This window comes from Oncorhynchus mykiss, chromosome 6 (genome assembly GCF_013265735.2).
Source record: "Oncorhynchus mykiss isolate Arlee chromosome 6, USDA_OmykA_1.1, whole genome shotgun sequence".
Lineage (NCBI taxonomy): Eukaryota > Metazoa > Chordata > Actinopteri > Salmoniformes > Salmonidae > Oncorhynchus > Oncorhynchus mykiss.
In genome coordinates, this window is record NC_048570.1 from 61,971,174 (window position 1) to 61,998,425 (window position 27,252).

At 41.4% G+C, this 27,252-nt stretch overlaps 2 protein-coding genes across 4 annotated transcripts; one reads left to right on the plus strand and one right to left on the minus strand.

The window, feature by feature from the left end:
- Positions 1-313: 313 nt before the first annotated feature.
- Positions 314-8,352, plus strand: LOC110526282 (CKLF-like MARVEL transmembrane domain-containing protein 3). Its single transcript, XM_021607105.2, has 8 exons — positions 314-699; positions 1,174-1,329; positions 1,456-1,551; positions 1,838-2,978; positions 5,254-5,409; positions 5,920-6,015; positions 6,451-6,568; positions 7,386-8,352. The coding sequence occupies exons 4-8, from the start codon at positions 2,859-2,861 to the stop codon at positions 7,415-7,417; spliced, it is 522 nt and encodes a 173-aa protein (XP_021462780.1). The 5' UTR covers positions 314-699; positions 1,174-1,329; positions 1,456-1,551; positions 1,838-2,858; the 3' UTR covers positions 7,418-8,352.
- LOC110526281 (CKLF-like MARVEL transmembrane domain-containing protein 4) lies at positions 8,308-26,508 on the minus strand. 3 transcript variants are annotated; one of them, XM_021607104.2, is made up of 5 exons: positions 25,587-26,508; positions 18,865-19,041; positions 12,718-12,816; positions 11,018-11,117; positions 8,308-10,875 (listed from the first exon to the last, which is right to left on the minus strand). In XM_021607104.2, the coding sequence occupies exons 1-5, from the start codon at positions 25,770-25,772 to the stop codon at positions 10,868-10,870; spliced, it is 570 nt and encodes a 189-aa protein (XP_021462779.2). In that variant the 5' UTR covers positions 25,773-26,508; the 3' UTR covers positions 8,308-10,867. The 3 variants fall into 3 exon arrangements, with proteins under 3 accessions (XP_021462779.2, XP_021462778.2, XP_036836526.1); XM_021607103.2 differs by having other exon boundaries at positions 8,308-11,117; positions 25,587-26,507; XM_036980631.1 differs by lacking the exon at positions 25,587-26,508 and adding an exon at positions 21,243-21,394 and having other exon boundaries at positions 8,308-11,117.
- Between the last annotated feature and the right edge of the window lie 744 nt (positions 26,509-27,252).

A 27,252-nucleotide genomic window follows, 5' to 3' on the forward strand; every position in this document is an offset into this window, starting at 1 on the left:
CTATCTCAAGGCCATCAGACTGCTAAACAGCCATCACTAACATAGAGAGGCTGCTGCTAACATACAGACTCAAATCTCTGGCCACTTAAATAAACGGACTTAATAAAGGTATCACTTGTTACTTTAAATAACGCTTTAATAATGTTCACATAGAGGTATCACAGGTCACTTTAAATGCGCCACTTTAATAATGTTTACATATCCTACATCTACTGCATCTTGCCTATGCCGCACGCCGTCGCTCATCCATATATTTATATGTACACATTCATCCCTTTACATTTGTGTGTATAAGGTAGTTGTTGTGAATTTGTTAGATTACTTGTTAGATTTTACTGCATAGTTGGAACTAGAAGCACACGCATTTTGCTACACTCACATTAACATCTGCTAACCATGTGTATGTGAACAATATCATTTGATTTGTTTAGTGGCATGCAAGCAGGATGAAAAGGCCTAGTGTGTTTAACAGTGAAGGGTGTGAAAACACTGCACACATTCTGAGCAACGGACTGTAATATCCTGCAACTGAAAGGAAATAGCTTTTTCAGGAAGCACAAACTCTTAGCTGGTTCTTTGAAATTTAACAACATGACAGAGGACTGTTCCAAAACAACCAGTAACATCCCTTCGTTAACCATGGAGGTTGATACTGCTTTTCTCCGATCCTTGAGGGGTGTCCTTAAATTAGTAGAGATGGTGAGACATTTTTCATATGCATCTTTCATACTTTGATAAACCGCTGGGTTATGGAAAGACTTATCACCACAGATAAAGCCATATATCTGGTGTAAACTTGATAAAAACAGCAAGAATGTATTGCACAGTATTATTATAGGATATTACACTTGCTTACTCTTACAGAGAGATTATACTGACATACATTATTTCCTAAATATGTTGTCTATGAGAAAACAGAAGTGGAAGTGAATATCAGAGCTATAGTTCCTGTGAACTGTTCAAACGTTAAACCCAGTAGTTGATGATGATGTTAAACAAGATACTGCATGCCCTCTAGTTGAGATTACGTTTTAATAAATGAAAACTACCAGCATTTTCACAGCTTTTAGTGTGAAACAACCATTTCAATTTGTAGGATTAGACTTTTCTTAAATATTTTTGAATGGAAAAAGTCAAATAGCATTTCCTAAATGCCAATGCTCTCTGTTTCAGGGGACTATGTTTGTAGCATTTGTGTGTTTTGCGGTAGCATCCAGGCCCAAATACATTGCAGCTACATGTATGGAGTTTGTGATCACATTCTTCCTGCTTCTGCTGTACACGCTGAAGTTGAACAAGAAGCTGACTCTGTTCTTCTGGCCTCTCGTTGTAAGGAACCTACAGTATTTAATTACAGTACATCATTTACAGTAGGTCTTTTACATTGATTAACTGCTGTGAAAATGTCAGACAGTCAAGCTTCCTGAGTAACTTCCATTGTCTTTTCTTCTTCAGGATTTGTTCAACTCACTGTTTGCAGCAGTCTTCATACTTATCCTGAGTCTGATAGCAGTGTCCACTTACACAGTGACAGGGACCCTGGGTGGAGGGGTGAGATAAAAACAAATGTATTCCTTGTTGACCTTCTAATTGGGGGCCTTATAGAGCTGGGTTTCTGGGTGAAGCCTCATCTTACACACCCTCCTGTCAATAATAAACTGCCCAAAGGCATTACAATCCTTGTGAACATTTCCACTAACATTCATCTATACTGTAATCCCACATTTGGCACCCAGTACAACTAATGAATTAATTATTACAGAAATGTCAGCTACAATTCTATCTTGTAGACTATATCTGATATTAACACTAAGTCTTGTATATTTTCCCTATCCAGATAGTGGGTTTCATAGCAACAGGCCTGTGGTGTGTGGATGGTTACATGCTTTTCAAGAGGGTCACATTCAACCAACCAAGAACAGCAGCAACTGGCACTGTGAAGTGAAGACACCACAATTGTCTCCTCCCATGCTCACTCTCTTATGTCAGTCCTTCCATTTATAGGTGTAGGTTTAAAGGGGCAATCAGCAGTTGAAACAATAACAAAGCTTGGCTCCGGCCCATTTTGGTAAAAACCTGAAGGATATGTGGATGGAGAAATGTAACCACTCTCAAATTCATAGACAGAGCAATGTATGCAAGGACTGACCATCAATGTTATCAACATGATAGTTTTAACCATGTTTCGAGGCTATATAGTGTTTGTTTACATTTTGTTTGTTTACAATTATTGGAGTAAAACAAGCTTATATTTTGGGTTCTGATGGTGTATGACATTTGAACTAAGCTCATGAGGCATTTATATATGTGTTCATATCATTAATTTCTATATAAAAAAAATGGATGTATCAACTGCAGATTGCCCCTTTGTTTGTATAGCTTCATCCATGCAACAACACAATTATCATGTATATAAAATAAGTACACCTTTGAAACCTAGGCCTGTATAAGGTTTTGAACAATGTCAGGTTACATGTAGGCCTACCTAGTCTATTTCTGCTTTATTCTAAAGTAATGTTTCTATTGCATTTTGAGCTGTTTATGACGTTCCCATAAAGTTAAAACATATTATTTATAAAACTCGAGGGATACAGCACAACAATTTTAACAAATACATTACAGTATTTTAGTTTTGACGCATATTAGCATGCACATAGCCCAGTCCGCCCAGCATAAGGGTCCAACATCTCTAGAATGCAGATGTTGAGCTTTTGTGAACTACGTTTTCGCATTGTCATTATTTCCGTTTCCACTTCAAGAAGCAACACGCTTTTTCGAGGCTTCTCATTTTCCACTCTTTCAACTCTTCCAGCCCGCTGGATCTGTAACCATTACTGAACTCAAACTTTATCTTTGCAATGGGGGACATCGAAGCTCCCGATACGACTGGACCGAGCCAAAGTGTCCTTCAAACTATTCTCCCAATCGCCAAAGAATTCGCATCTTCAAGGAAAGGACAACTTCTTATTGCAGAAGTGGTAACGTAGCATTTCAAAGAAGATATTAGTGTCATTTATTTCCATTGCTTCTTCCGAATACTTTTCTTCAACGCTGCCAAGACAAGCAGATGCGTAGAAGTTTAGATGACGGGGGCGGGGTGCACTCGATTTAACGGGTTTGTGCTATTCAGTGTTACACATTTGAATGCTGAAAAATATGTTTTTGTTAGGAATAATTTATGCTATTGTATACCAGCTGTTTAGGTAAACTCTATGGAAAACACAACCATTGAATTCTGCTAATTTCTATTGAGATCAGTGTGTCCATCACACGGTTCTCATTTTGTTTTCGTCAAAGGAGCTAAAAAAAGATTTATGAATTAGAGTTAGCCACACATTTTTTTTTTTTAGTTTGGAAGGTTTTAAGTTTACGACTGATAACCTTTTAATTCAGGTGAGATGTATACCAGTTATACGAAAGACAATGCATATGAATAATTTGAGACATATAGCCTGTAAACAATCATTCATATTCATGTAGCCTTGTGTAGGCTAATTCATGTTAACACAAGCAAGCAATATACCTTACATACAACTGTAATGTATTCTATACTTCATGTGGTCAGTCTACTGTCGCACTTTTGCGTGTATTACTGTAATACTGGATATCTACTAATAGGTTTTGACATGATGTGCAGTAGCCCATTGTAGGGACACGTTTGCACATGCAATTAAACAAAAATGATCATGGTAAAAATTCATTTCAAAGAGAGAGTTTGCTCAAATTACAAAGGGTTGCAAATAAATGAACTGCATTCATTCTTGATAATTCAATGATGATGGATTATTTCAAACCTCAGATATCAGGAAGTGAAGCAAGAGTGCGTCTGCTTAGATATCTTTACTGTAAAAGGGGTCATCACCGAGGATTTGAACCGAATGAACTCAAAATATGTTGTTATCATGGACCCTCCTATGCCTGGCATGTGAGATTCAGTTCATGGATGTGCTGCAGAAAGCAATGATCAACCCTTTCAGTCTCTACTTAACTGACACTGCTGGAGGGCATGTAGCCCAACAGCCATACTCTATGGAATAGAGGGCTCTGGCTGACTGGCGCTATAAGGTAAAGAAATCAGTCTCCAAGAACAATGCAGCCTCTTTACACACACTTAGAATATGATCCTCTCCCATGTTTGCGCTAGAAACCACACGGGTGCTACTATGACTTTAACCATTGGAAATGGATGGAAACACTCACAATGAAATATGCTGGTTTTAGTAGTGGCTCAAGACAGCTGGAAAACATATGCAGAGATTTCCCTGATCGTAATAGCTGGAATGACAATAATGCTGCTTAAGTAATTTAGTTTGTCGCTTGTGGCGTTCAATTGACAAGAAATGTGTCATGCCAGAATTCTCAGAAGCTGTTAGATTCCAAGATTCCTGGAGAATTGACCTTGTTGCTTTACTATCTATTCAAGGACATATTTGGTAAGAACTGTTCCTGCTATGCAGAAACATAGCAGTGTGTGTCTGAGATGAGAAACGTTAGTCATGTCAAGGTCAGACAAAATGTCTGATAAGCAGAAGCACAGTTTTGCTGTGCCTTGTGAAGATATTCAATGTTATTCGATGACGAAACACATTCTAAGTGTAAGATAGGTGAACAGTGTGTTCAGGGTTGTATCTATGAAAGCTGCAGTAGCAGTCTGTGTTGCATTTGGGGGAGTTCCCTACCCAAGTCGAGCCATGTCTGTGGTTTTGATGACCCAGTGGAACAAAGACAAGATGGCTCTCTGTGTAGAATGACAGTGCCTGGGCTTGTCTTGTCCAATGATGTTGGCCGGGGGAACTCAGGACAAGGGGGTGTAGGAAAACAAGCACTATCACCAGAAATGCTGTACAAAGTAAACACAAACTTGTGATTCGTCGAGAGACTGCATGCTGATAACAAAGACTTATTCCGATCTTTAAATCACAAAGGCAGTTGCATCTTTCAGGATTTGTGCTCAACCAGACAAACATGTTTCATGATTAGCTAAAGTGAACAATTACGTTAACACAATTGTGTATAAACAAGCAAAAATTAATGTACAGTATAGGCTTGTAGTGTATCTGTGAGTGTCTGTGTATATTAACTGTCATTCAACAGCTACATCTCCTTACAGCTTGAGACAGGAAATGTAATAGCTTCGGGGCACTGCAACATTTCTTGAAAGGGAGATTTTGGACCAAAATAACTTTAGTATGCCTTCACTGCATTCTATTGGTCAATTTCTCCATCTCTCCCTCCCTCTGTCTTCTCCGCCAGGCTCTGTCCCTCATCACGTTCATCTGTTTTGTTGCGTCCACGGCAGCAGCCTTTGTCACAGCACCCTTGATTGAGTTCCTGGCTGCCCTCTTCCTCCTTTTTGCCTATTCCACCAAATTCAATGAGCGATTTAAGGGATTCCACTTTCCCCTCATGGTGAGTATACACACAGTGTACAAAACATTAAGAACACCTTCCCAAGGTGTTCTTACAACTGTTTCCCACAGTTCTGTCAAGTTGGCTGAATGTCTTTTGGGTGATGGACCAATCTTGATACACACAGGAGAATGTTGAGCGTGAAAAAAACACTATTACCACTTACTACTATACCCTGTTCAAAGGCACTTAAATATTTCTTCTTACCCATTCACCCTCTGAATGGCACACATACACAATCAATGTCTCAATTGTCTCAAGGCTTAAAAATCCTTCTTTAACCTGTCTCCTTCCCTTTATCTACACTGATTGAAGTGGATTTAACGAGTGGATAAGGGATCCTATCTGTCACCTGGTCAGTCTGTCATGGAAAGAACAGGTGTTCCTAATGTTTTGTCCACTCAGTATATTTATAGTCCACTTGGGTACAGTAGGGATGGTAGCCACTGCTGACAATTATAAAACAAATGTTAAAACTACTTTTTCATTTGTATTATTTCTCTCTTTTAGGATTTTCTGCGCTGTGTCAGTGCGTCCATCATCTTTTTTATAATCTCCATAATATCAGTTTCCAAGTTCACCGACGGGGCCTCTAAGGCAGCAGGGGTAAGAAATGCTCTTTGACACTATCCACACATCTCTAATCTAGCCTATGCCACTATCAGAGCTGTGTCCCCTCGCCATTTGCAGCGCAGGTGTCAAACTCATTCCACGGAGGGCCGAGTGTCTGCGGGTTTTCGCTCCTCCCTCGTCCTTGATGGCTGAATTAAGGTCACTAATTAGTAAGGAACTCCACTTAATTGAAAGGAAAAAAACAAAAACCGGCAGACACTAAGCTCTCCATGGAATTACTTTGATCCCCCCCTAATTGACTGTATACACATTGAACTCAGAAGTCGTGTCTGGTTATTCCGCTGCATCACTTCATTGTGTCTGGATATCATATTATAGCTAGCTTCTGTCAGACACTTCACCCCCTTTTGGATTCACTAGCAGTTTCACATTGATATCAAAGGTTTTCTTTACCTCCACCCTCTTCAGGTGTTCGGGTTCATTGCCACCATTGTTTTTGCGCTCGATTTCTACTTCATCTTTAATGACCTGGCTAATTTCCTCAAACAAGGAGGGGACTCGGGTGACGACCCACCAAGAACCTCAGGTAATGCTTTCTTTCAAATCCTGTCTAGTATATAGTATGATCTAATTAACGTAATCTACATTTTGTCCCTAATGCTACACACTGTAGCTGCTACAGTACCCCTCAGAAACATTCCGTCCTTTCCTTTTCTTCTCACAAAATGGACACAGGAAATATAGAAATTAAAACTTGGTGCTGAATCTCCGTTCAGGGTTTTTAGTTTCTGTCAGTTCTAAGGAAATGTGTTTGGATAGTTTAGGAAAACAACAAACTTGCAGTTTGCTGATAGCGCGTAGTAGAAATCATTAGCCACATTGTGGACCACATGGCTCAAGTTTACTCAGCCAAGGGTCACATAGGTCAGTGGGGATCGAATACTCATGGAGTGTGTTTGTGGAGTCAGCACATCGTCTGTGAAAATCTGTGCAGATTGTTGGATTAGTTCTGACCATGCTGAGTAGCTAATCTATTCAATAAACAAAACATGGTTACATCTGAATTCTGATTTCTCATTTGCCCTGAAAATATCTCAGCACAACTTAGTTGTTACTATGTTATTAACATTTATATTAGCTCTTTAATCATCGATGCTGTCCACATGGTGACCGCAAATGTGTTTCTACCTATCATGATTAGCTTGTAGGATTATATAGGCTTTATCTTCATTTCTAATTCCTGATCATTGCATAAGGAGGTCAGGGCTATCAGGACTCAGCAAGACAAGGCATTCACTTCACTTCCCTCTTTGGAAGGGATGGGCAGGGGGGATGTGTCATACACAGACAGGCACAGCTCATAACATAACTGTAAAAGTTTTTTTTCTGGTTTTGTGTTATAGAGTACAACGACTCAGACTCTGACTCAGACTGAAGAGATTCTACCCCAGGGACCGTGTGTGTGTGTCCAATCTACCATGCCTGGCAGGAAGACAGCCATACTGCAGACATCAACGTTTTCCTGAAGGATTCACATTTAATTTGAAACTGATGTGAAAACAGGTTTCCAATCTGTCTTTAGCGCTTTGGAATGCTGACACATACAATCAATTACAGTTACAGTATTATTTTCCAAATGCGCTAAAATTGCCCAAACTCTGAAATACATTTCTGAAGCTGGGAATGAACTGTGGTAGTTTTGGTGATGGCTATTGGTTTGCAGTTGCTCAGCCTCCATAATGCCAAGAGGAGCATGGGGAACAAAGGCAGATTGACACTACATTTAAATGGAAGAATCTGGAGAAATTCCCTATGTTTTTATAAGGTTTACATAATTGAAAAGATTGGCAGCTGGTTGGCTGGTTACACCATCTGTCCAATCATCATGGCTTTGCTTGATTTTTCCATTTCTGGTAACCTTTATTGAAAATGTTCCTATATCTGATGTGATATCCTTGCATTACAATCATTTTGTGACAGATCCATGTTCACCGAGCTGAAAAGACTTACTGTGCATGGCACTTAGCGACTCTTACCGGACTGCCCAAATGGCCACTTCCTGTTTGAATTTGGATTTGTCCGCGGAATGTTTTCTTTTCTACCAATTCCAAAAACTTTTGATAGTGGAAAAGCACTGAGACTTTTGTGGTTGTGTTTTGAAAAGTAAACTGCAAATGTGGTAGGACTGCATTCATTCATAAATGGTACACCAACATGTTTTCTTATTTAAAATGGTTCCTATTAAGGTTTTCTTACCAGGTTTGTACATCAAACATTTATCAATTTTGCAGGTCATGTAAAGAAAAGAAGAAAGGAATCAGTTGATTTTCAGCCAGTGTAAGCTTTACTTTGTTTAATAAAATATTAAGACAACATTTCCAAACCCGTTTATTTTGAAACAAAGTTGTCACCACTAACGATAGTTTCGTTAAATCTACAGAAAATTATTTAAATACAACAATACAGATTTTATGACTGCCTCCTCGAGTACAAGTACCTGTATCAATTACAGAGCATTTAAGAAAATCAAGGTCAAACTTTAAAAAGATAAGAGCAGTTAAGTCTTCATTTTAAGATAGGCCATTTCGGATTGTGAGTGGTTCAAAACCTTGACACAAGTCATAACCTATGCACGAAGCACTGGTGGAGTTGTTTTAAGCATGTTAAAAGATACTGTAATATAAATACACCCCGTTCAAAATCTTAGGTTATATTTACAAAGTGCTCTGGATTGTTAAGGCCTTCATGAAGCATTAACTTGTATTGTTCCACTATAGTCACGTCATTTCACTACTAGTTAAAGCAAGGATTACATATGCACTCCCATGGTCTATTACTGCATGATAGAGAATAATGTATTGCTAGATAAAGGAGATGGATCCACTACTGTGAAGCCGACGCATAATACACCACTTAAAACAATCAGCCCAGTCCTTCATTGAATAGAGACATAAATAGAAACATTTTGATTGTCCATTCTTCACGCAAACCCACCCTCGCACACGTTTCAATCATAATCAACAGTTATTACGGTCAATTCAGTCAAATGAATTTGAGATTTGCAATGTTCCCGCCCTCGCCTACAAAGTCATTCATTTAGTTAGGCTTTAAGATTGTTCTCACAAAGAATATTGGTTCATCAACTCTTAAACACAAAATATGATCATTTTGACAAAGACGGCATCTTTTAAAACATTTGTAAGATGTCCCACAAGGTGCACTTCATATAAAGCATCCACCATGAGCAGTACCTCTGATGGTATCCTTACCATAATCCACATATACATACAGTATTACCAGCAGGGTCTGTGGAATACAGAACACCTGGAATCACAATGTTGTGTAGATGTAAACGCACAATACTATTTAGAACAGAAAATCCAATGACCAGAACACAAGTCAACATTTCTAAAAGTCCTTCATCCTAGACACATTCAGTACAAACTTGCACATATGAACAGACTCAGGCTACATCTCCATAAATGTGATCTCAACAAAAAAAAGTACAGGAAGTTGCGAGGGTGTTTTCTGAAATAAGGTATGTGATAACGTTTGCTGTATAAGGTTAATAAGATCACACATTCAACTAAATGCATTCATGGCAAAAAAGTAAAACCCCATTGGTGCGCCATTCTGTGAATGAGTATGCCATGGACCCAATTATTAAGAAGGCAACGTCTTTTGACAAATGTATGCGATGCCACATTTAAGTTTAAAAAATAAATGATGAATCAGCCAATACCTGAGATGTGCTATGGACGCTGACCTTCGACCTGCACCTGTTTATCGGTATTAAGTTAAATTACCAAACGTACCACCATGTTAGTAACGTACCACTGTGCAATTTGTCTGGCACTCACTAGGCGAGATATACTATAGGTACAACACCTACAAACGTCACATTTATACTCTTTAACCATTTACAAATAGCACCCATACCAACTACATTGCCTTCAGAAATGATTTACACCCCTTGACTTTTTCCACATTTAGTTATGTTACAGCCTGAATTTCAATAAAGTATCAAACATTTCTAAAAACATGTATTCACTTTGTCATTAGGGGCTATTTTGTGTAGATGGGTGAGAAAAAAATCTATTTAATCCATTTTGAATTCAGGCTGTAACAACAAAATGTGGAATGAGTCAAGGGGTATGAATACTTTCTGAATAAACTAAATCAAGTCCTTCAATAAAGATAGTCAAAAAACGAATACCTTCAATTTTCCTTCAAAAGTTCATGTGGTTCGGTGTTGTGTATTAGTGAGATACACTGAGGATGGTTACTTTACATCTTCTACAGAGGGAGTCACAACTGAAATGTAATGACATTATGGAACTGAACTGTGTTGGGAATGTGTTTCAAGAGTATCTGAGTTCATAACCTTAATAACCGGTTGACCTGCCTTAATGAATAGGCCTAAGCTTTTGGTCCTTTTTTTCCCAAGTTCATGTTAAAAAAAATATATAAATCAACTGAATTCATTAAATTGTTGTTCTCATTGTGTCAGATCTGTAGCGTTAAAAACAATCATTCCATATCTAAACAGACAGTGCTACGTGTACGTATTGCAAGTAACATAACCACCAAACCCTGTACAGTACGTGCTGGTGGTCATAGATACCAAGTCACACAGTTAAGAGCATTTACAAAACACTGGACATGTTTTCAAACCACGCTGAATTCGAAACCAGAAAATCACTTAATTAACATCAAGTCAATTCTCTTGATGACTGTCGACAGAGGAAGATCTCTGACCCAGTCTGTGTATTGGTACTCTCAGGGGGCTAGGGCTCTGGGTCCAGGCCTTGAGGGACTCTCGCCAAAGGAGACCCCCAAGTAAAGAGGCTGCAGTGTTCATCCATGGAGTGGGTACAGGGATTGGTTATGTCACTAGGGGGTAGTGGGAGAGAGGGTATGGTAAGATAGAAGCCTTAAATGTCAGTCTTGGTCTCAGAATATCACCTCCATCAGGCCAGGTCAGGCCGTGCCTCCATCTCTCCCCGGGAGGCAGTGCGGGCTCGCATGTACTCACTGGTCTGGACCGCCACTGAGCGCCCGTCACCCATACGCCACCTCTTCACAGCCAGGAAGGTGTTCACAGCGTACACACACGTCACCAGGAAGCCAAATATCTGCACAGGAAGTTACAGAAACATGATTCAACACAACAGAATTTCTGTTACTATGAACTTAAAATAAATGTGAGTTTCTAAGGAGGTACAGGAGGAAATGACACCTCCTTCCAGTCCTTCCTAATATTTCCAGTAGTAAATACATCTCAAGCAGGGACTACTGTATAATTACAGCAAGACATTTAGCTGATTAAACAGTAACACAAAGTGTCTAATCTGTCTCCAAATCACAGCCCTTTATACAGTATACGCCCCTAAAGAAATAGACAAGAGTGGAATTCAACAAATACACCCCTCCCACGACTCCCTCCATCCCTCCCCAGAAGGAGAGCCCAGGGATTTAGCTGGCCCCCTTCAGGCTTGAAAAGCCCAGGATGTTTATTTGAAACTTCCTGCTGAGAACATCTGCACCATAAACGACTAAGCACAAATCCTCTGGCCACCGACCGGGCGCCCGTAGTACACAGTTCTGCTGACCCAGCCTCATGCACAACCACAGGAATCAAAGGAGCAGCAGTGTGCGCGAGGGCGTGCATGCTTTCTTATGTGTAAGGAAACAAGCAAGCTTTGCCAGACAAATGCATACAATCTGCAAGAGATCATGGAGCAAGCGGTACAAAGAACAAGAGGGAGAGATATCAAAATGAGGTTGAGGGTTACAAAGAGGGTTGATAGTCAAAGAGAAAGCGAAAAACACAGAGAGAGAGAGAGAAACCAATGAGGTGTTACCTCTCTCTCTCTGTCCAACAAGGGAATTAGGGCTGAACTCCAGAGTAAACGTCCATGTCACGGCTCAGAGCTGACATGACAGGAATCAGAAATCAGCTCATAACCTCCAGGGAGGGACTGAGTCAGTAAATGGTGTGGATGTGGCAGCAGCAGGGTGGCCAATGGAGCCATGAACATTCACTGTGGCTCTGCTCACACATCATCAAGCTCTCAGCACACCCTGATCATGAACACATCGCCTCTGGGCTGGCCAATTACTGTCTGGCCAACTGATCCTCAAACCTCTCACACTGTCAGACAGCTTGATGTGGCAGCAATTCTATTTTGGCTTTATTATACTGTAGGTGGGGACAAAATGCCATATTGACTTGGTGAAATGCAGTTCAGGCTGTCTTCCACAGGGAGGCAGCAGTTAACAGGAAATACAGTATAATGTGGAAAGACAAAGAATCTGATAAACAGAAATTCAACAGAAAAACTTCAGGGAGGCTTGTAGTTAATTAATAGCTAAATGTCTTCGATTTGATTATTGAACATATCTCTGAACATTTTGCAGTAAATGTCTTTGATGTATATTTTAGATGCATATATGCTACTCTTCAAACAACATAAATCTAGTGGGTCATGCAACACCAGCCACTGTTTATTGCGTAGCACAATAATGGATCAAAGAACCCTTTCACAATGAGAGGGGAGTAGGGAAGGGAGGATGAGGGGGTGAAATGAGAAAGACCAGACCTCAGCCCATGTTTCAGTGGTGTACATCTGAGACAGACTAATAAACAGGGTGGTCACTCTGAGAAGGCCCAGGTCAGGGGTCACAGGGAGTGACCAGGATGAGGATGCAGTGGGGCGGGACGGGGGAACTCACCACTGCTGCGATCTCGGCTCCAGACTTGTGGTTGAGAGCAGCCAGGACCACAGAAGCCACGAAGAAGAAGAAGGTGCTGGCTGCAGTGTTGACCAGGTCCTGTAGGGACAGACAGACAGACCATACATGTTAATTAACAGGTCATGTTTAGACTGATAGTTACTGTACATATTGTAAGTAGCCAGGAGTTAGCTTCTCTCACCATGTTGTACAGAGACACTGTTGAGTAATGTTTGTCAGGAGTGTGCAAAGCTGTCATCAAGGCAAAGGGTGGCTACTTTTTTAGAATCTCAAATATAAAATCTATTTAGATTTTTTTAACACTTGGTTGGTTAGTACATGATTCCATATGTGTTATTCATAGATTTGATGTCTTCATTATTATTCTACAATGTAGAAAATATTAAAAATAAAGAAAAACCCTTGAATGAGTAGGTGTGTCCAAACATTTGACTGGTACTGTATGCTCATGCTGTATTTCAGAATTGTAATATTCAAGCAAAATATTTAGAGTTTCTGTCATATTAAAGTAGCATATTTAAAGTTTCTGTAGAATTTGAGTTTCTGTCATATTAAAGTTGCATATTTAGAGTCTCTGTAACCAACATCATTGTCATACTTGTCAATCCTTCAGCTATCTGAATTAGAGATCGACCGATTATGATTTTTCAATGCCGATACCGATTTTTGGAGGACCAAAAAATGCCGATACCGATTAATCAGACGATTTTTTAAATGTATTTGTAATAATGACAATTACAACAATACTGAATGAACACTTATTTTAACTTAATATAATACATCAATAAAATCTATTTAGTCTCAAAAAAATTATGAAACATGTTCAATTTGGTTTAAATAATGCAAAAACAAAGTGTTGGAGAAGAAAGTAAAAGTGCAATATGTGCCATGTAAGAAAGTTCCTTGCTCAGAACATGAGAACATATGAAAGCTGGTGGTTCCTTTTAACATGAGTCTTCAATATTCCCAGGTAAGAGGTTTTAGGTTGTAGTTATTATAGGACTATTTCTCTCTATACGATTTGTAGTTCCTATACCTTTGACTATTGGATGTTCTTATAGGCACTTTAGTATTGCCAGTGTAACAGTATAGCTTCCATCCCTCTCCTCGCCACTACCTGGGCTCGAACCAGGAACACATCGACAACAGCCACCCTCGAAGCAGCTTTACCCATGCAGAGCAAGGGGAACAACTCCTCCAAGTCTCAGAGCGAGTGACATTTGAAACGCTATTAGCGCGCACCCCGCTAACTAGCTAGCCATTTCACATCGGTTACACCAGCCTAATCTCGGGAGTTGATAGGCTTGAAGTCATAAACAGCGCAATGCTTGAAGCATTGCGAAAAGCTGCTGGCAATACGCACAAAAGCGCTGTTTGAATGAATTCTTACGAGTCTGCTGGTGCCTACCATCACTCAGTCAGACTGCTCTATCAAATCATAGACTTAATTATAACATAATAACACGCAGAAATATGATCCTTAGGTCATTAATATGGTCGAATCCGGATACTATCATTTCGAAAACAAAACGTTTATTCTTTCAGTGAAATACGGAACCGTTCCATATTTTATCTAACGGGTGGCATCCATAAGTCTAAATATTGCTGTTACATTGCACAACCTTCAATGTTATGTCATAATTATGTACAATTCTGGCAAATTAGGTGGCCCAAACTGTTGCATATACCCTGACTCTGCGTGCAATGAATGCAAGGGACACAATTTCACCTGGTTAATATTGCCTGCTAACCTTTCTTTTAGTTAATATGCAGGTTTAAAAATATATACTTCTGTGTATTGATTTTAAGAAAGGCATTGATGTTTATGGTTAGGTACACATTGGAGCAACGACAGTCCTTTTTCACGAATCTGCACCGCATCGATTATATGCAACGCAGGACACGCTAGATAAACTAGTAATATCATCAACCATGATCAACCATAACTAGTGATTATGATTGATTGTCTTTTATAAGATACGTTTAATGCTAGCTAGCAACTTACCTTGGCTTCTTACTGCATTTGCATAACAGGCAGGCTCCGCTGAAGGCAGTCACTGAAGGTCCTAGTACAAGGACCTGATTATTCACACGAACATCGGACACGGTGTCTCCGTGAGCTTTCAGGATGTGTTGTTCTGGCTGACCAGTCCTTCAGTGTAAGCTTAATAAATGTTTCAGCATGACTGGGGCAATGCCCCCCTATGCGAATAGCTGCATAATGGTAGTCATAACCCACATCATCTCACATGACACCAACTATCCCACACAGACTCACTGGCCAAACTAGACTCAAGACTGAACACTAGCCAAGCGAGACCCTCAAAACGAACACTGGCCAAACCAGACTCAAGTCTCCCCTTTTTGCACCAACACACATGTACAGCTCAGAACACCAAACCACACAAATGCTGGAGTCAATCAGAAACTAATCAAGCCTGAGTCTCACACTTGGCTTCAAATGTAAGGCAAATAAACTTGAATGCCTCACTCCCTGTATTTGCAGTCTATGTTTGGCAGGTATAGAGAGCGTGTCTGTGTGTGATCTGTTTGGCAAGATGTGTGAAGAGAAGGCAAACTGTGCTCAGTGGGATGTAAAACTGTGAAAAGTGCTGTTTATCCTGGGGTTTAATCTGTCTGATGTGTTTAATGGAAGCATTCCTACAGCAGCGCTAGGCTATCTTCTAGAGCTGGATCTCCCACTGAACACACCATCACCAACAACCTTAGTAACAGCACAGCATACACTGGTCCAACTGGTGTTACTGGGCTGATTTCTCAGCGTCAATACTGCCACGCTCCCTCTACTACACAGCCCAGATCCAGCTCACCCTAAATCCAGCTCACCCTAGATCCAGCTCACCCTAGATCCAGCTCACCCTAGATCCAGCTCACCCTAGATCCAGCTCACCCTAGATCCAGCTCACCCCAGATTCAGCTCACCCCAGATTCAGCTCACACTAGGTCCAGCTCACACTAGGTCCAGCTCACACTAGGTCCAGCTCACACTAGGTCCAGCTCACCCCAGATCCATCTCATTCCAGGTCCAGCTCACCCCAGCACATTACTCTCTGGGAGAAACCATTACCACATGCACAGCTGCGGTTTGTAAAGCAGTAGCAAAAGATGGAGCGCCTGCCTTTAAATACCCCAGTCAAACCGCTGCCTCACTCTCGCGCTTTCTGCAGAGTGACACACTTCTCCAACCCCTTCTTCACCCTGAGCCCCGAGGCAGGCAGGCCGCTTAGACATACTGGCTTCTCTGGGGGAGATGGAGATGTCAGCAAGCTCAACATTTGGCAGAGCAGCCAGGGACTCTCTGGAAGCCAGAACGTTTGAGTGCGTTAGGAGTGGTCTTTCACAGAGGAGGGTTGTCGAGGCGCCAGAAGCTACATCCCCTTCAAATGGTTCTACCAAATGTTTTCAGCTGCGTGTTAGTGCTGATTTAGACAAGGATCAAGGCAACAGGACACATGCATATCCAGACAAACTCTCTGAAGTGTGAGTAGACATCACATTGGAGAAAACATTCAGTTCAACAATCTTTTTGGGGGGGATGAAATTGATAAAAAGAGAAGCATAATTACTGCATGTCTTCTGCTTGGGTGGAAAAATACAGGGCTTAGGAAACTGCAGTGAAAAACGTTTCCTGGACTCCCCTCTGAAATAACAGTGAAAATGAATAGAATGTAAGAGACGAGGGCTCTGCGAGCGCAACAGATGAATCACAATAGCAAGCCATAATTTGCAGGTGGATTAAACGTGTAGGGGGAGGGAATGGACCCTGCTAGGTAAAACAGCATGGGGTCTGACAGACACCTGCTTTGGAACAAACAGCAGAAGCTAGTAATACATACACAAACAGGATGGCATTGCACACTATTTCAACAGATGCCAAGATCCAAAGAAAATAAACCACACCGATACATCTGCAAGAGGAATGCACTGTATCGCATGTTTAATCATTAGTCAGCAAAGTAAATAAATAAGATGTTGCTTGTGATTTGCCACAGGTTCATCTATCAAAACAGAAACCTTTGCTCCATTCAAGCCAATACACTGCCTGATTTCCATGTTCAGAAAGGATTAGGAGCTGGCATAGCAGGATCTGCAGTAAAGTGAGAGGGGATAACCTGCAAACCAGATCAGCATATGCTATCACTCAGAGGGGAGACTACCTGGCACATTGTCAAAGATCCAGTCTAGAGGCCACTTCAGGTCCTCCACCGCCTGCCATTCCAGTCAAGCATGTAGTGAGATTTATGTTCCCAGCCTCCTCATTTTTGAGCAAAAACTTTCCCAGCATTGACTGGGCCAGCACTCGCCCACATTTAAAACTGGCAGTGTCTGTGTGCGTGGTCACCCTTCTCTGTGCTGGCACTCCCTGGCATGGCAGTTGGTAATTTGAAAGCCTTTGTGTGGAGAGACAAGAGAGACAGTCAGCTCTGAGACAATGTCTGATCGTTGTGGCCACGCCACAAAAAGAGAGTCGGTCTCTGCCAGCACAAGACAGACCAACGGCACAATGCCACCCAAATCCAGAGACACGGGATCACACAGTTCACCAGGGACAGGGAAAGAAAAAAAACACTCATAATACTGAACTCACTCCCCTTAGCTAGCGCCAACAATGTATCTGAAAAACCAAATGACCTCTAACCAAATGTGACATTTCCAGGAGCTTTCACTCAACAACTTTTTGTAAAAGTTACCTCAGAGAGCTTTATGATAAAGCCCATGACTGGTCTCATTTTCTTTAGGTGAGGAGGGAATAGCTCCCCTGTATTCCCAAGACAGCAATAGACCATTACCAAACATATAATCAAGCACGGGTTTGACATGACAGTATCAAATAGCACATAATTGGAAGAACAGACCCTCCTCAGACGTTTTCCACATTTATAAGTCAGCTCCACAAGGGGGTCATTTCAGTGTCCCTGGAGTGTTTGGAGAATTACTTTCTCGGTTTACATTCAGTCAAAACTGCTGTGTAATGTCAAAATTCCTGGAGCCCACTCACATTGGAGAAGCTTTGAATGTCACAGATATAAATACAATGGAGGGAAAACGGGCCACTATGCCGAGGCCAAGTCCGCTACTCCAATCGAGAGCCAATAAGAGCCCTGGAGGTGGCAACAGCTCTCTTTAAGCCACAACCAAACACACATATGCACACAACGCAACAACCTCTAACTGACTCAAATAAATACAGACTACAGACGTTTCAACTGCCCACCACAAAAGGCCCAACGGCATAAACACACCTAATTACTTTTGTTTCTTCACACAAACGGTGTGCATAAGACGATAAAACCACCCAAATACGTTATGACATCACATTCACAGACATTTGATATTTTTCATATGGAAGTACTGCATTATAGAGATACAAAGACATGTGTGGACATGGTGCAGTGTTTCCGTCTCTTTGAAGGGTCCTGCATAGCCCAAAACCAGTGGGCCTCAGGAGAAAAACACACAAAGCCTATTTAAAACAATATATAAAAACCCTGCTTCATTTTGCTTCACTTGGCCAACAGTAAAAGCCAAAGGCACCCCCCCCCCCCGTATGCCTGTTTGAGGTAAAAACACATAGTACTAAGTATACCATGCAATACGATAGTTATGCTTGGATTTAAACCACTTTAACTCACCATCTATTTCTCTTTCTGGTATGCAGTGTGTTCAGCGTTTCCATTTCCATCTGAAACACATCCTGTACCGGAGCCCAACGCTCTAACGATGTGTGTTTGTAGGCAAATAGTCAAAGGGGCCATGTTGGATTGGAGAATACCCACCACTAACATTTGCTGTGACTGCATTTAAAAAAAACTCATTCTCACCCACATTGTATAGGCAAGTGCACATTCAGCAAATTCAGTTTACCCTTCAGTTCAGCCAATCAACTTTTATTCAATCACATATGTTAATACGTTATGTGAAGTTGCTCTGTCCTATGTAATAACACGGTATATAAACTAGTCACAACTTTAGTCTCAAAGCAAAGAGAACAACTCTTTAAGTCCTCCAGAAGACGTGTCTATTGGCTTATCGACATCTGAACCAGACTCTTGCCTCCAGTATAAGAGGATGTGATTGGCCGGTGCGTGTGGGTGGTATACACACCGTCAGGCTCCAGTTGACGTGGTGCACTTTGGTGTGCAGACTGAGGCTGAAGATGAGGAGGAGGACGCCGGTGATGACAAAGGCACTGCAGCTGACAAACTCAAAGAAGTAGACCCCTCCGCAGGGTAGGCACAGCATGATGGTCTCTATGCAGATGAAGGCTATGAGGGCCAGGGCCTGCAGAGAGGGAGGAGGCAGAGGGACAGGTCAAGGACAGCCTTAAAATAAGGTAGTTATGATACTACCCACATCAACCCAAACAAACTCATTCAGTCAGACGGAGTATGACCAATGTGAAAACCACAAATTACGTATTTATATGGTTCATTAATAATGCGAGGCATGCCAGGGGTTAGCCATTTAGTAATGATATATCAACTAGTGACACGATCCATGTTTCTTTCACCTTACTCCAAATCTTTGATGAGACTGAGGTGACTGGTGCTGATGGGAGTGGCATTGCCTTGGGAAGTGAGTGAGAGGAGCCCACAACCTCATTGTGAACAGTTAATTTATATATTTTCCCTCCCAATCATTACTCCAACCCAATGATGGGGGAGAACTCGGGAGGTGTGTTAATGTGTTATTTAGGGCTTCCGATGCAATCAGCCCGACTCTCCACAAACTTCAGACCAGCAGATTACAGGTTGGTCCGCGCGAGCCTGAGGGAGACGGAACCACCGCCATCACCACGCATACATATTCCAGGCTTTGTCCCATCTGGGCCGGCTCAGACCGGATCTAGTTGCCTGACAGATCTCAATAAAGAATCTGTTCCATCTGGGATAAAGGGCCCAGTCCAGCTTTTATCATGAAAAATGTATGAGCTCTGTGATAGGAAGTCTGAGAATTACAAGCATGCTAATGCACCCGTGCACTGTATACATTCACACCACCTAGAGAAAGCTAAAAAAAAAGGTGACTAATGGAACATTCCCTAGTCACATCACACAGTGAGAGCGTGAGAGTGAGAACTATTTTGGTATCATCATCAAAAGTGACATCACACTCGTATGGAATCCCTTTCCTTTCTTTCCCTCCCTCTCCTCCCACCACTTTTCAAAAATCCCCCTCCTAAGGGGAGCCTTCAGATGTCTTAAGCAGACGCTTGGTTTCACAGCTTTGACGAGGAATTCACATGACTTCTTGACAGTCTACAGCTCCCCACATGGGACATGGACAGCCAAGCGTCTGAGGATCTGCTCACGGCCAGAACTTTAAAAGTACCAATACCAAGTCTGGGATTTAACCACGATAATCCATCCCTAACAAACCTTATCAAGAAGCCATAAAAGGAGACACAGATTTGCATACACGTACACTTCGTGCTGTTTCTATAATGTATGACCTGCTCAGATTTCTTGTCTGTTTTCCATGATCTTCTGAAACGAGGCTTCTCTGTGAACTCCTGTTTTGTACTCGTTAAATGGAAAGGGTGATTGACAGACAACGCTTTCCATGGCAACAGTGGGACTTGAATATGCAGATTCACCTCCTTTTTAGCCGTGATGTTATCTTTAGACGGAGAAAAAACACTCACCTCTGTACAATTACCTGTAATAGCGCTGGAGACTATTTGAAGCCTATGATTTATGTGTAAAGAATTACCATAATGTAGTTGGAAAAAAGACCAATCCATCTGTAATATAATTTTTTTCCTCATAAAAACAAAACACATTTTCCATAAAATACGTTGCCGCAGTGTCGAGGCCCAATCCATCCTGTCTTGTTCTGGGTCAGACACAATGCAGATCAGTAGCCACTCTTTCCTCTCCATCTAAGTCAAATAGTATCCTGAAGAACAAGTTTTTGATACCTTGAGGATGACATGGTCATCCATCTGACAACAACAGTTTTCTATGGCATAGAGCAATATTGTCAAAGTCAGAATTTGCTGTAAAACTGGCATCTTAGTTGGCTGACATAGGAGACAACTGACATCATAAGTGCAGTGAGTAAATCAACAAGTATATTGAACCAGATGCTGATGGGAGCAGCAGGGAGGCAGCTGGTCGTGTTCCTTCTGACCAGCTCCCCTCCTCTCCTCCCTAGCCCCGGGCTGTTTCTTAAACCTGTCAGCCCGGCTAATGAACAGAACAGGGGACTGCAACAGGGCTCCTCATCACAACACTCTTCTATTTCTGACACATAGAGTTGTTGAGGCGGGAGAGCGCTTAGGCTACACTCCTGACAGGCTGTCTGGCTCACCACCTTTCACACATCTGCTGCAATTACAGCCTTGCGAAGCCCAAACACGTCGCAACACACGGTTTCTCACGCAGACACACATTCACGCGCGCACACACACACACACACAAACTTATTATTATTATTTCAGACTGGCAAATCTTTGTCAACCCCACACTTGCAGTAGGTACCTCAGTGAGGGATTCTTCGAGCCCATGTCTTCCTCTGTGGCAGCCAATTGAAACCCCATTATAGGTGTGTTTGTCTGGGTGCACACGGGGTGACATTACAACATGGACGTGTCCAGACTGGAGGTGGATGCAGTGTGGATGAAGTCGTCACTGAGTCGTGATAAAAGCAGCCCTTCCCAGTAAATGAATGGAAGGTAGGCATCAAAACACAGACTGCACTCCAACGACCTTTGATCAGTGGTGTCCTGTGTATTTCGTTCCTGGCCCAAATGGCTCATTGTAATCTGTGCAAAAATACGTTTTTTTCCCTCTCCTGTTTCTTGACCCCAGAGATGTCTGTAGAGTCAGAAATTCCACCTATCATGTGTGTTTGTTGAAGACCAGTCAGAGAGAAACATTAGAACAGAATACACAGTCTCTCCAGAATGGGAAGTGCAAGCTGACATGGAGCAGCGTCTGGTAAATTCATTTAGCTCCATACACAGCCTACAAAAAGGGCCTTCAATAATATTAAACTTTTCCCTTGTTAAAGCATCCAAAAAAAGATCAACATTACAAGGTCCATTGACAAGTGAATAGCTATGTAACAACTTCATCCAAAAGGCAGCACTCTACAAATGAGATGAAATGGGAGCTTTATTTTGGTATTATAAAGGCCACCGTGTAAATTACATTATAAACAGTACAAAAAGGAGGGACTGTCAAAAAGTGATTGGTAAGAGCTGATTGGGTAAGAGCTGATTGGGTAAAATGACGTGAGCTATGTAGAAATGCTTAGAGGAGATGAGATCCACAAAAGCCTGTTGTCCCGAGACTTTTCACACCCATGTAAAGTTACCAGAGACTGACACAAAGAAAGGTTCTCTGAAGGTGATAGCACCAGTATCCTGGGGCTACTGCTTCTCCCAGTAACACCAGGTCAACCTCAGACCTTCAGTGTTTATGTTACAACAACCTCTATGGGACCAGAGACCAAGTGGGTGTGGCAGTAGGAACAGTTCCCATAGTAAAGTCATTAGGAGAGGTAAACGTGCTAACGGGAGGAGGGTTTCACCTCAACTTAACTAATGTGACATATACTGTACTACACACAAAACCATCCCGATTTGACCAGCAAGGTTAGCGCCGAACATTCAACTTTACTTGCCCACAAAGTATGCTTTTTGATTTATAGCTGAAATCGTATGTGATTTTATGTAACTGAATAGTGAGTAACCTATTAGGGAAGGATAACTTATCATCAACCCTCCCTTTAAACTAGACTTTAGTCCATTATCACTAGTTTAATTTAGTTCAACAATATCAATCATCAACTAATGTGGATTGAACTGGGATGATCCATTTACATTGCGAGTGCTCTTGTTCAGGGAAAAACTGGGCACATTTGCAGATGAGTTACAATGAACGGTGTTTGGGGGATTAAATAGTAAAACACAAGGCCTCAGCAGTTCCCTGTGTGGCCCTTCAAGCCAGTCAATCATTGCCCAGTGGCAGTGGGAAAGGCGGTGGCATACATGCACTCCAAGGTCAACTGACAGTCAAACCAAGCCTACATATGGGAGCTCTGCGACTGTAAAAGTATTATGGTCAACCTTGAGCATATTTCCTGAATGAGCTGCCATGAGTAAACGTAAGGAATGTGTTATCAACTCCTCTGTACTATCGTTCAAATGAAACCCCCTTACAGAGGAAGAATAGCAAGCAAGGCTAATAAAGTAATACAGTGACTAGGTCCATAACGCCAACACGGCTTGGTTGACAGGCATGGTAAAGGTGAGATAAGGTGAGATAACGACATTCAGACATCCTGCCCAGTGCAGGTATTGAATTAGACTGGCATGACCAGGAAAGACTGGAAAGACCTGTCGCATTCACACCTGTAATGTCCTTGGGAGTTGTGGTGTCTCCACAACAATTTACCCTGGGTAACTGTAATGAAAGACATGACTTCCTGTTTGACCTCAGTGTTTTGTTTTGTTTTGTTTTTATGTAACCTCTAGTTGATCAGCTTTCTCCCACTATGACATTGTTATCACATGCTTATTGTCAGTCTCATCTGACCAAGCAGTGAACGTCCACCTGGGCACAGAGAGTTGCTCTCAGCACAGACTTTACACGCAGGCTACAGATGTCTTTCTCAAAGACAAATATCTCCGGTGTGTGTGATTCTCCAGGTACATCTCTCCCACCGTTCTCCTTGTCACACGGGTACTGTGGCTTTTCGGACTTTGAATCTGGTGAATTCTCTGAACATCAAAACTCTTTGTACAATGAGTTCACTTAAAGAGTCGAGAGGGTGTGTGTTTTGACCTCTGTAGAGCACAACAGAAGCCAAATAATATTCTGTAATTGCTAATGAAGCAATATTCAAACATGGCATATTCTGAGTAGGGGGCTCAGGTTGTTTCCCTTGGCACTGTATGCACTTAATTACTTCCTTAGTTCCACTGTTTTTCCCGCACTGTGGATACAGTGCTTCATCTGTAGGCTATGTGAGAGCACCATTTTTGACTGAGCGGTTTGGCACCAAAAGAGGGGACAAAACTCTGGCCGAGACATTTCCTCTGCAACTGAATTATCATAGCTTTGGGAGGCATCATCTTCCTTTGTTGTTGTGTTTTCTCCCTCCTAGACATCTGGTTTTAGGTGTACCGGCTCAAGCCCCACATTAAACTATGCTGTTTCCCCTTCCTGTAAACTGCTGAGAGAAATGTTGCTGATTTCTTGAAAATAAACAGTCATACAATTGTTATACACTACCGTTCAAAAGTTTGGGGTCATTTAGAAATGTCCTTGTTTTTGAAAGAAAAGCATTTTATTGTCCATTAAAATAACATAAAACTGATCTGAAATACAGTGTAGACATTGTTAATGTTGTAAATGACTATTGTAGCTGGACTGATTTTTAATGGAATATCTACATAGGCCCATTATCAGCAACCATCACTCCTGTGTTCCAATGGCACGTTGTGTTAGCTAATCCATGTTTATCATTTTTATTGTCAGAGTTCCTCTGTCCATTGTCTGTGTTCTTTTGCCTATCTTTATCTTTTCTTTTTATTGGCCAGTCTGAGATATGTATTTTTCTTTGAAACTCTGCCTAGAAGGCCAGCATCCCGGAGTCGCCTCTTCACTGTTGACGTTGAGACTGGTGTTTTGTGGGTACTATTTAATTAAGCTGCCAGACTTGTGAGGCCTCTGTTTCTCAAACTAGACACTAATTAATGTACTTGTCCTCTGGCTCAGTTGTGCACCGGGGCCTCCCACTCCTCTTTCTATTCTGGTTAGAGACAGTTTGCGCTGTTCTGTGAAGGGAGTAGTACACATCGTTGTGCAAGATCTTCAGTTTCATGGCAATTTCTCGCATGGAAAAGCCTTCATTTCTCAGAACAAGAATAGATTGACGATTTTCAGAAGAAAGATCTTTGTTTCTGGCCATTTTGAGCCTGTAATCGAATGTTGATGCTCCAGATACTCAACTAGTCTAAAGAAGGACAGTTTTATTGCTTCTTTAATCAGGACAACAGTTTTCAGCTGTGCTAACATAATTGCAGAATGGTTTTCTAATGATCAATTAGCCTTTTAAAATGATCAACTTGTATTAGCTAACACAACATGCCATTGGAACACAGGAGTGATGGTTGCTGATAATGGGCATCTGTACACCTTTGTAGATATTCCATTTAAAAAATCTGCAGTTTCCAGCTACAATAGTCATTTACAACATTAACAATGCCTACACTGTATTTCTGATCAATGTTGTTATTTTAATGGACACCTTTTTTGTTGTTGTTGCTATTCTTTCAAAAACAAGGACATTTCTAAGTGATCCCAAACTTTTGAACAGTAAGGAACTGGTTGATAAGGAATTATTTCTAGTAGAGGAATTTGTCATTATTTGGGCTACTTCCATTGCAAAACCGCGTACTACCTTTATGTACCTCTCTGCACATTGATATGGTACTGTTACTCCCTGTATATAACGCCATTCTTGTGTATTATATTTTTAAACTCTGCATTGTTGGGAAGGGCTCGTCAGCAAGCATTGCACGGTAAAATCTTAAACCAGTTGTATTCGGCGCATGTGAGAGTAAATTTGATTAGATTTTTTTTTTAAGTGTAGCAGAGTGGACTGTGGGTGACCAACATGCAAAATGGGCTACTACTATGTCACTGTGCCTAAAGAAGCAGGCCATCTATCAAAAACAGGCAAGTAGAGACTACACACATACAAATGAAGCTACACACCATTCAATTAAGCGTTTTCATATGCACATCTTTACAGTTCTTCAGTTGCCTAGTCAAGTAGTCTCTTGAATGATTTGACTGAATGATTTAACTCACCACTTCAACGGCCTTTAATATGCCAAAGTGTGACTTCAGGTACTCAAAGTCACACCTAATTCCACCCAAAACATTCCTTGAGTGTACGGGCTCGGTGGTGGGCTGGTATGGGCTACTTGCTCCCGAGATCATGGAAGTGTTCGAGGCCTCGCCATCAAACCCCTCCGCCTCCTCGGTGTTCCTCATGATGATTTGACTGTACACTCCTACACGCACGGGCGCTTTATTAGAGAGTAGCGTGGTGGATTACTCACCGTGTAGCTTTGAAAACCAAAAAAAACACTTGTTTGCAATAAGCGAAAGGGACAAAATAAAAACTGCTCACTTTTGATGCGACGATCGCACAAGCTACTTTGTTGTGGCGATTTTTTTTTAAAGAAGGGGGGGTTACAATGCTTATTCCGCGAATATTCCTCGTTGATCAAATGCTGCTTCCAAAAAGAATGTGATACCAATTGCGTTACAGTTGCGCACCAGTGTAAGGGGACTATTCTGGTTTGTTCTACACGCACCGAAAACACCTATTCAGGGAGTTGGAGAAACAGGCGAGCTACATCCCGCTCCTTTGTGATACTTGTATGTAAATAACAAAAAATCCATCATGGCCAGAAGAAACGAGGCATGCCGTTGTTACACCATGGCTTTTGTAGCCAAAAGTTTTGAGCTGGAATACAAATTATATTACGGTTACTGTAAATGTAAAGTCTTCGCCCAAAAAACTGCACATTCCTGTATGCAAACGCGTTCAAAAGTATTTAAAATCTTGAAGACGCCCAATGGATATAGTAACTTCTGGTAGCCTAGGTCCAGGAGGCAATCTTTATTATCCCCGTTGATTTAATTGTAAATACTGAAGGGCTTTCCGGATGTGTGTAACATCGTTCGTTGATAGATACTGCGTAGGTTTTCCCCTGCCATGCAGGGCGTGGAGAGTGGTGGTCTATAATCGTGACGTGTACACAGGTGTACACTGATGACGCTTTGGCAGGTAGGCCCATCATCTCTATGGCTAGGCCTACGGTATAGTGTTTGCAATAGTACCCCGATTACTGTAACACATTACAGTATTATGTTAATCGACTATGGTAGTAGACAATAGATACCACTAGTCTACATATCGCCAAATAGGCCAATCAACACATATGACACAGAACAAGCAAAACAAAATATTCACCAGAGACTTTTCAAAAAGGCATAATTCATAAAATAACTATAGGCTACATTACTTACTCTGACCATCAGCGTAAGTAATGTCTACAATAAGTGATGACAGACATTTAAACATAAAAAATAAAAACTGATCACTATCATCTGTTCAGCTCCAAAGTTTACTTTGGGTGGGTTCAGTTGTAGGGCAAGGACAAATAAATCGCACTTAAGTGTCCTACTGTCCTTGTGTCTGGAAAAACACTGCACTGCCATCTCATGGTCAAGGTCATGAGAAATCCTAAGTACTTCAGAGTACTGACCCTGACAATCACTTGTTCACAAGGGACAAGTAAGTAGGGTGATATTCTTATTTCACTTCCACTTATAGTCCATTCACATGCTACTCAGTGACAACTGGTAGGTTGAGGGGTTTGATAAAATGACTACCCAATATGTACCCAATGGTGTCACTTCTAGAATCCACACTGAATACCAGTAAATTAAACAGTGAAACAGA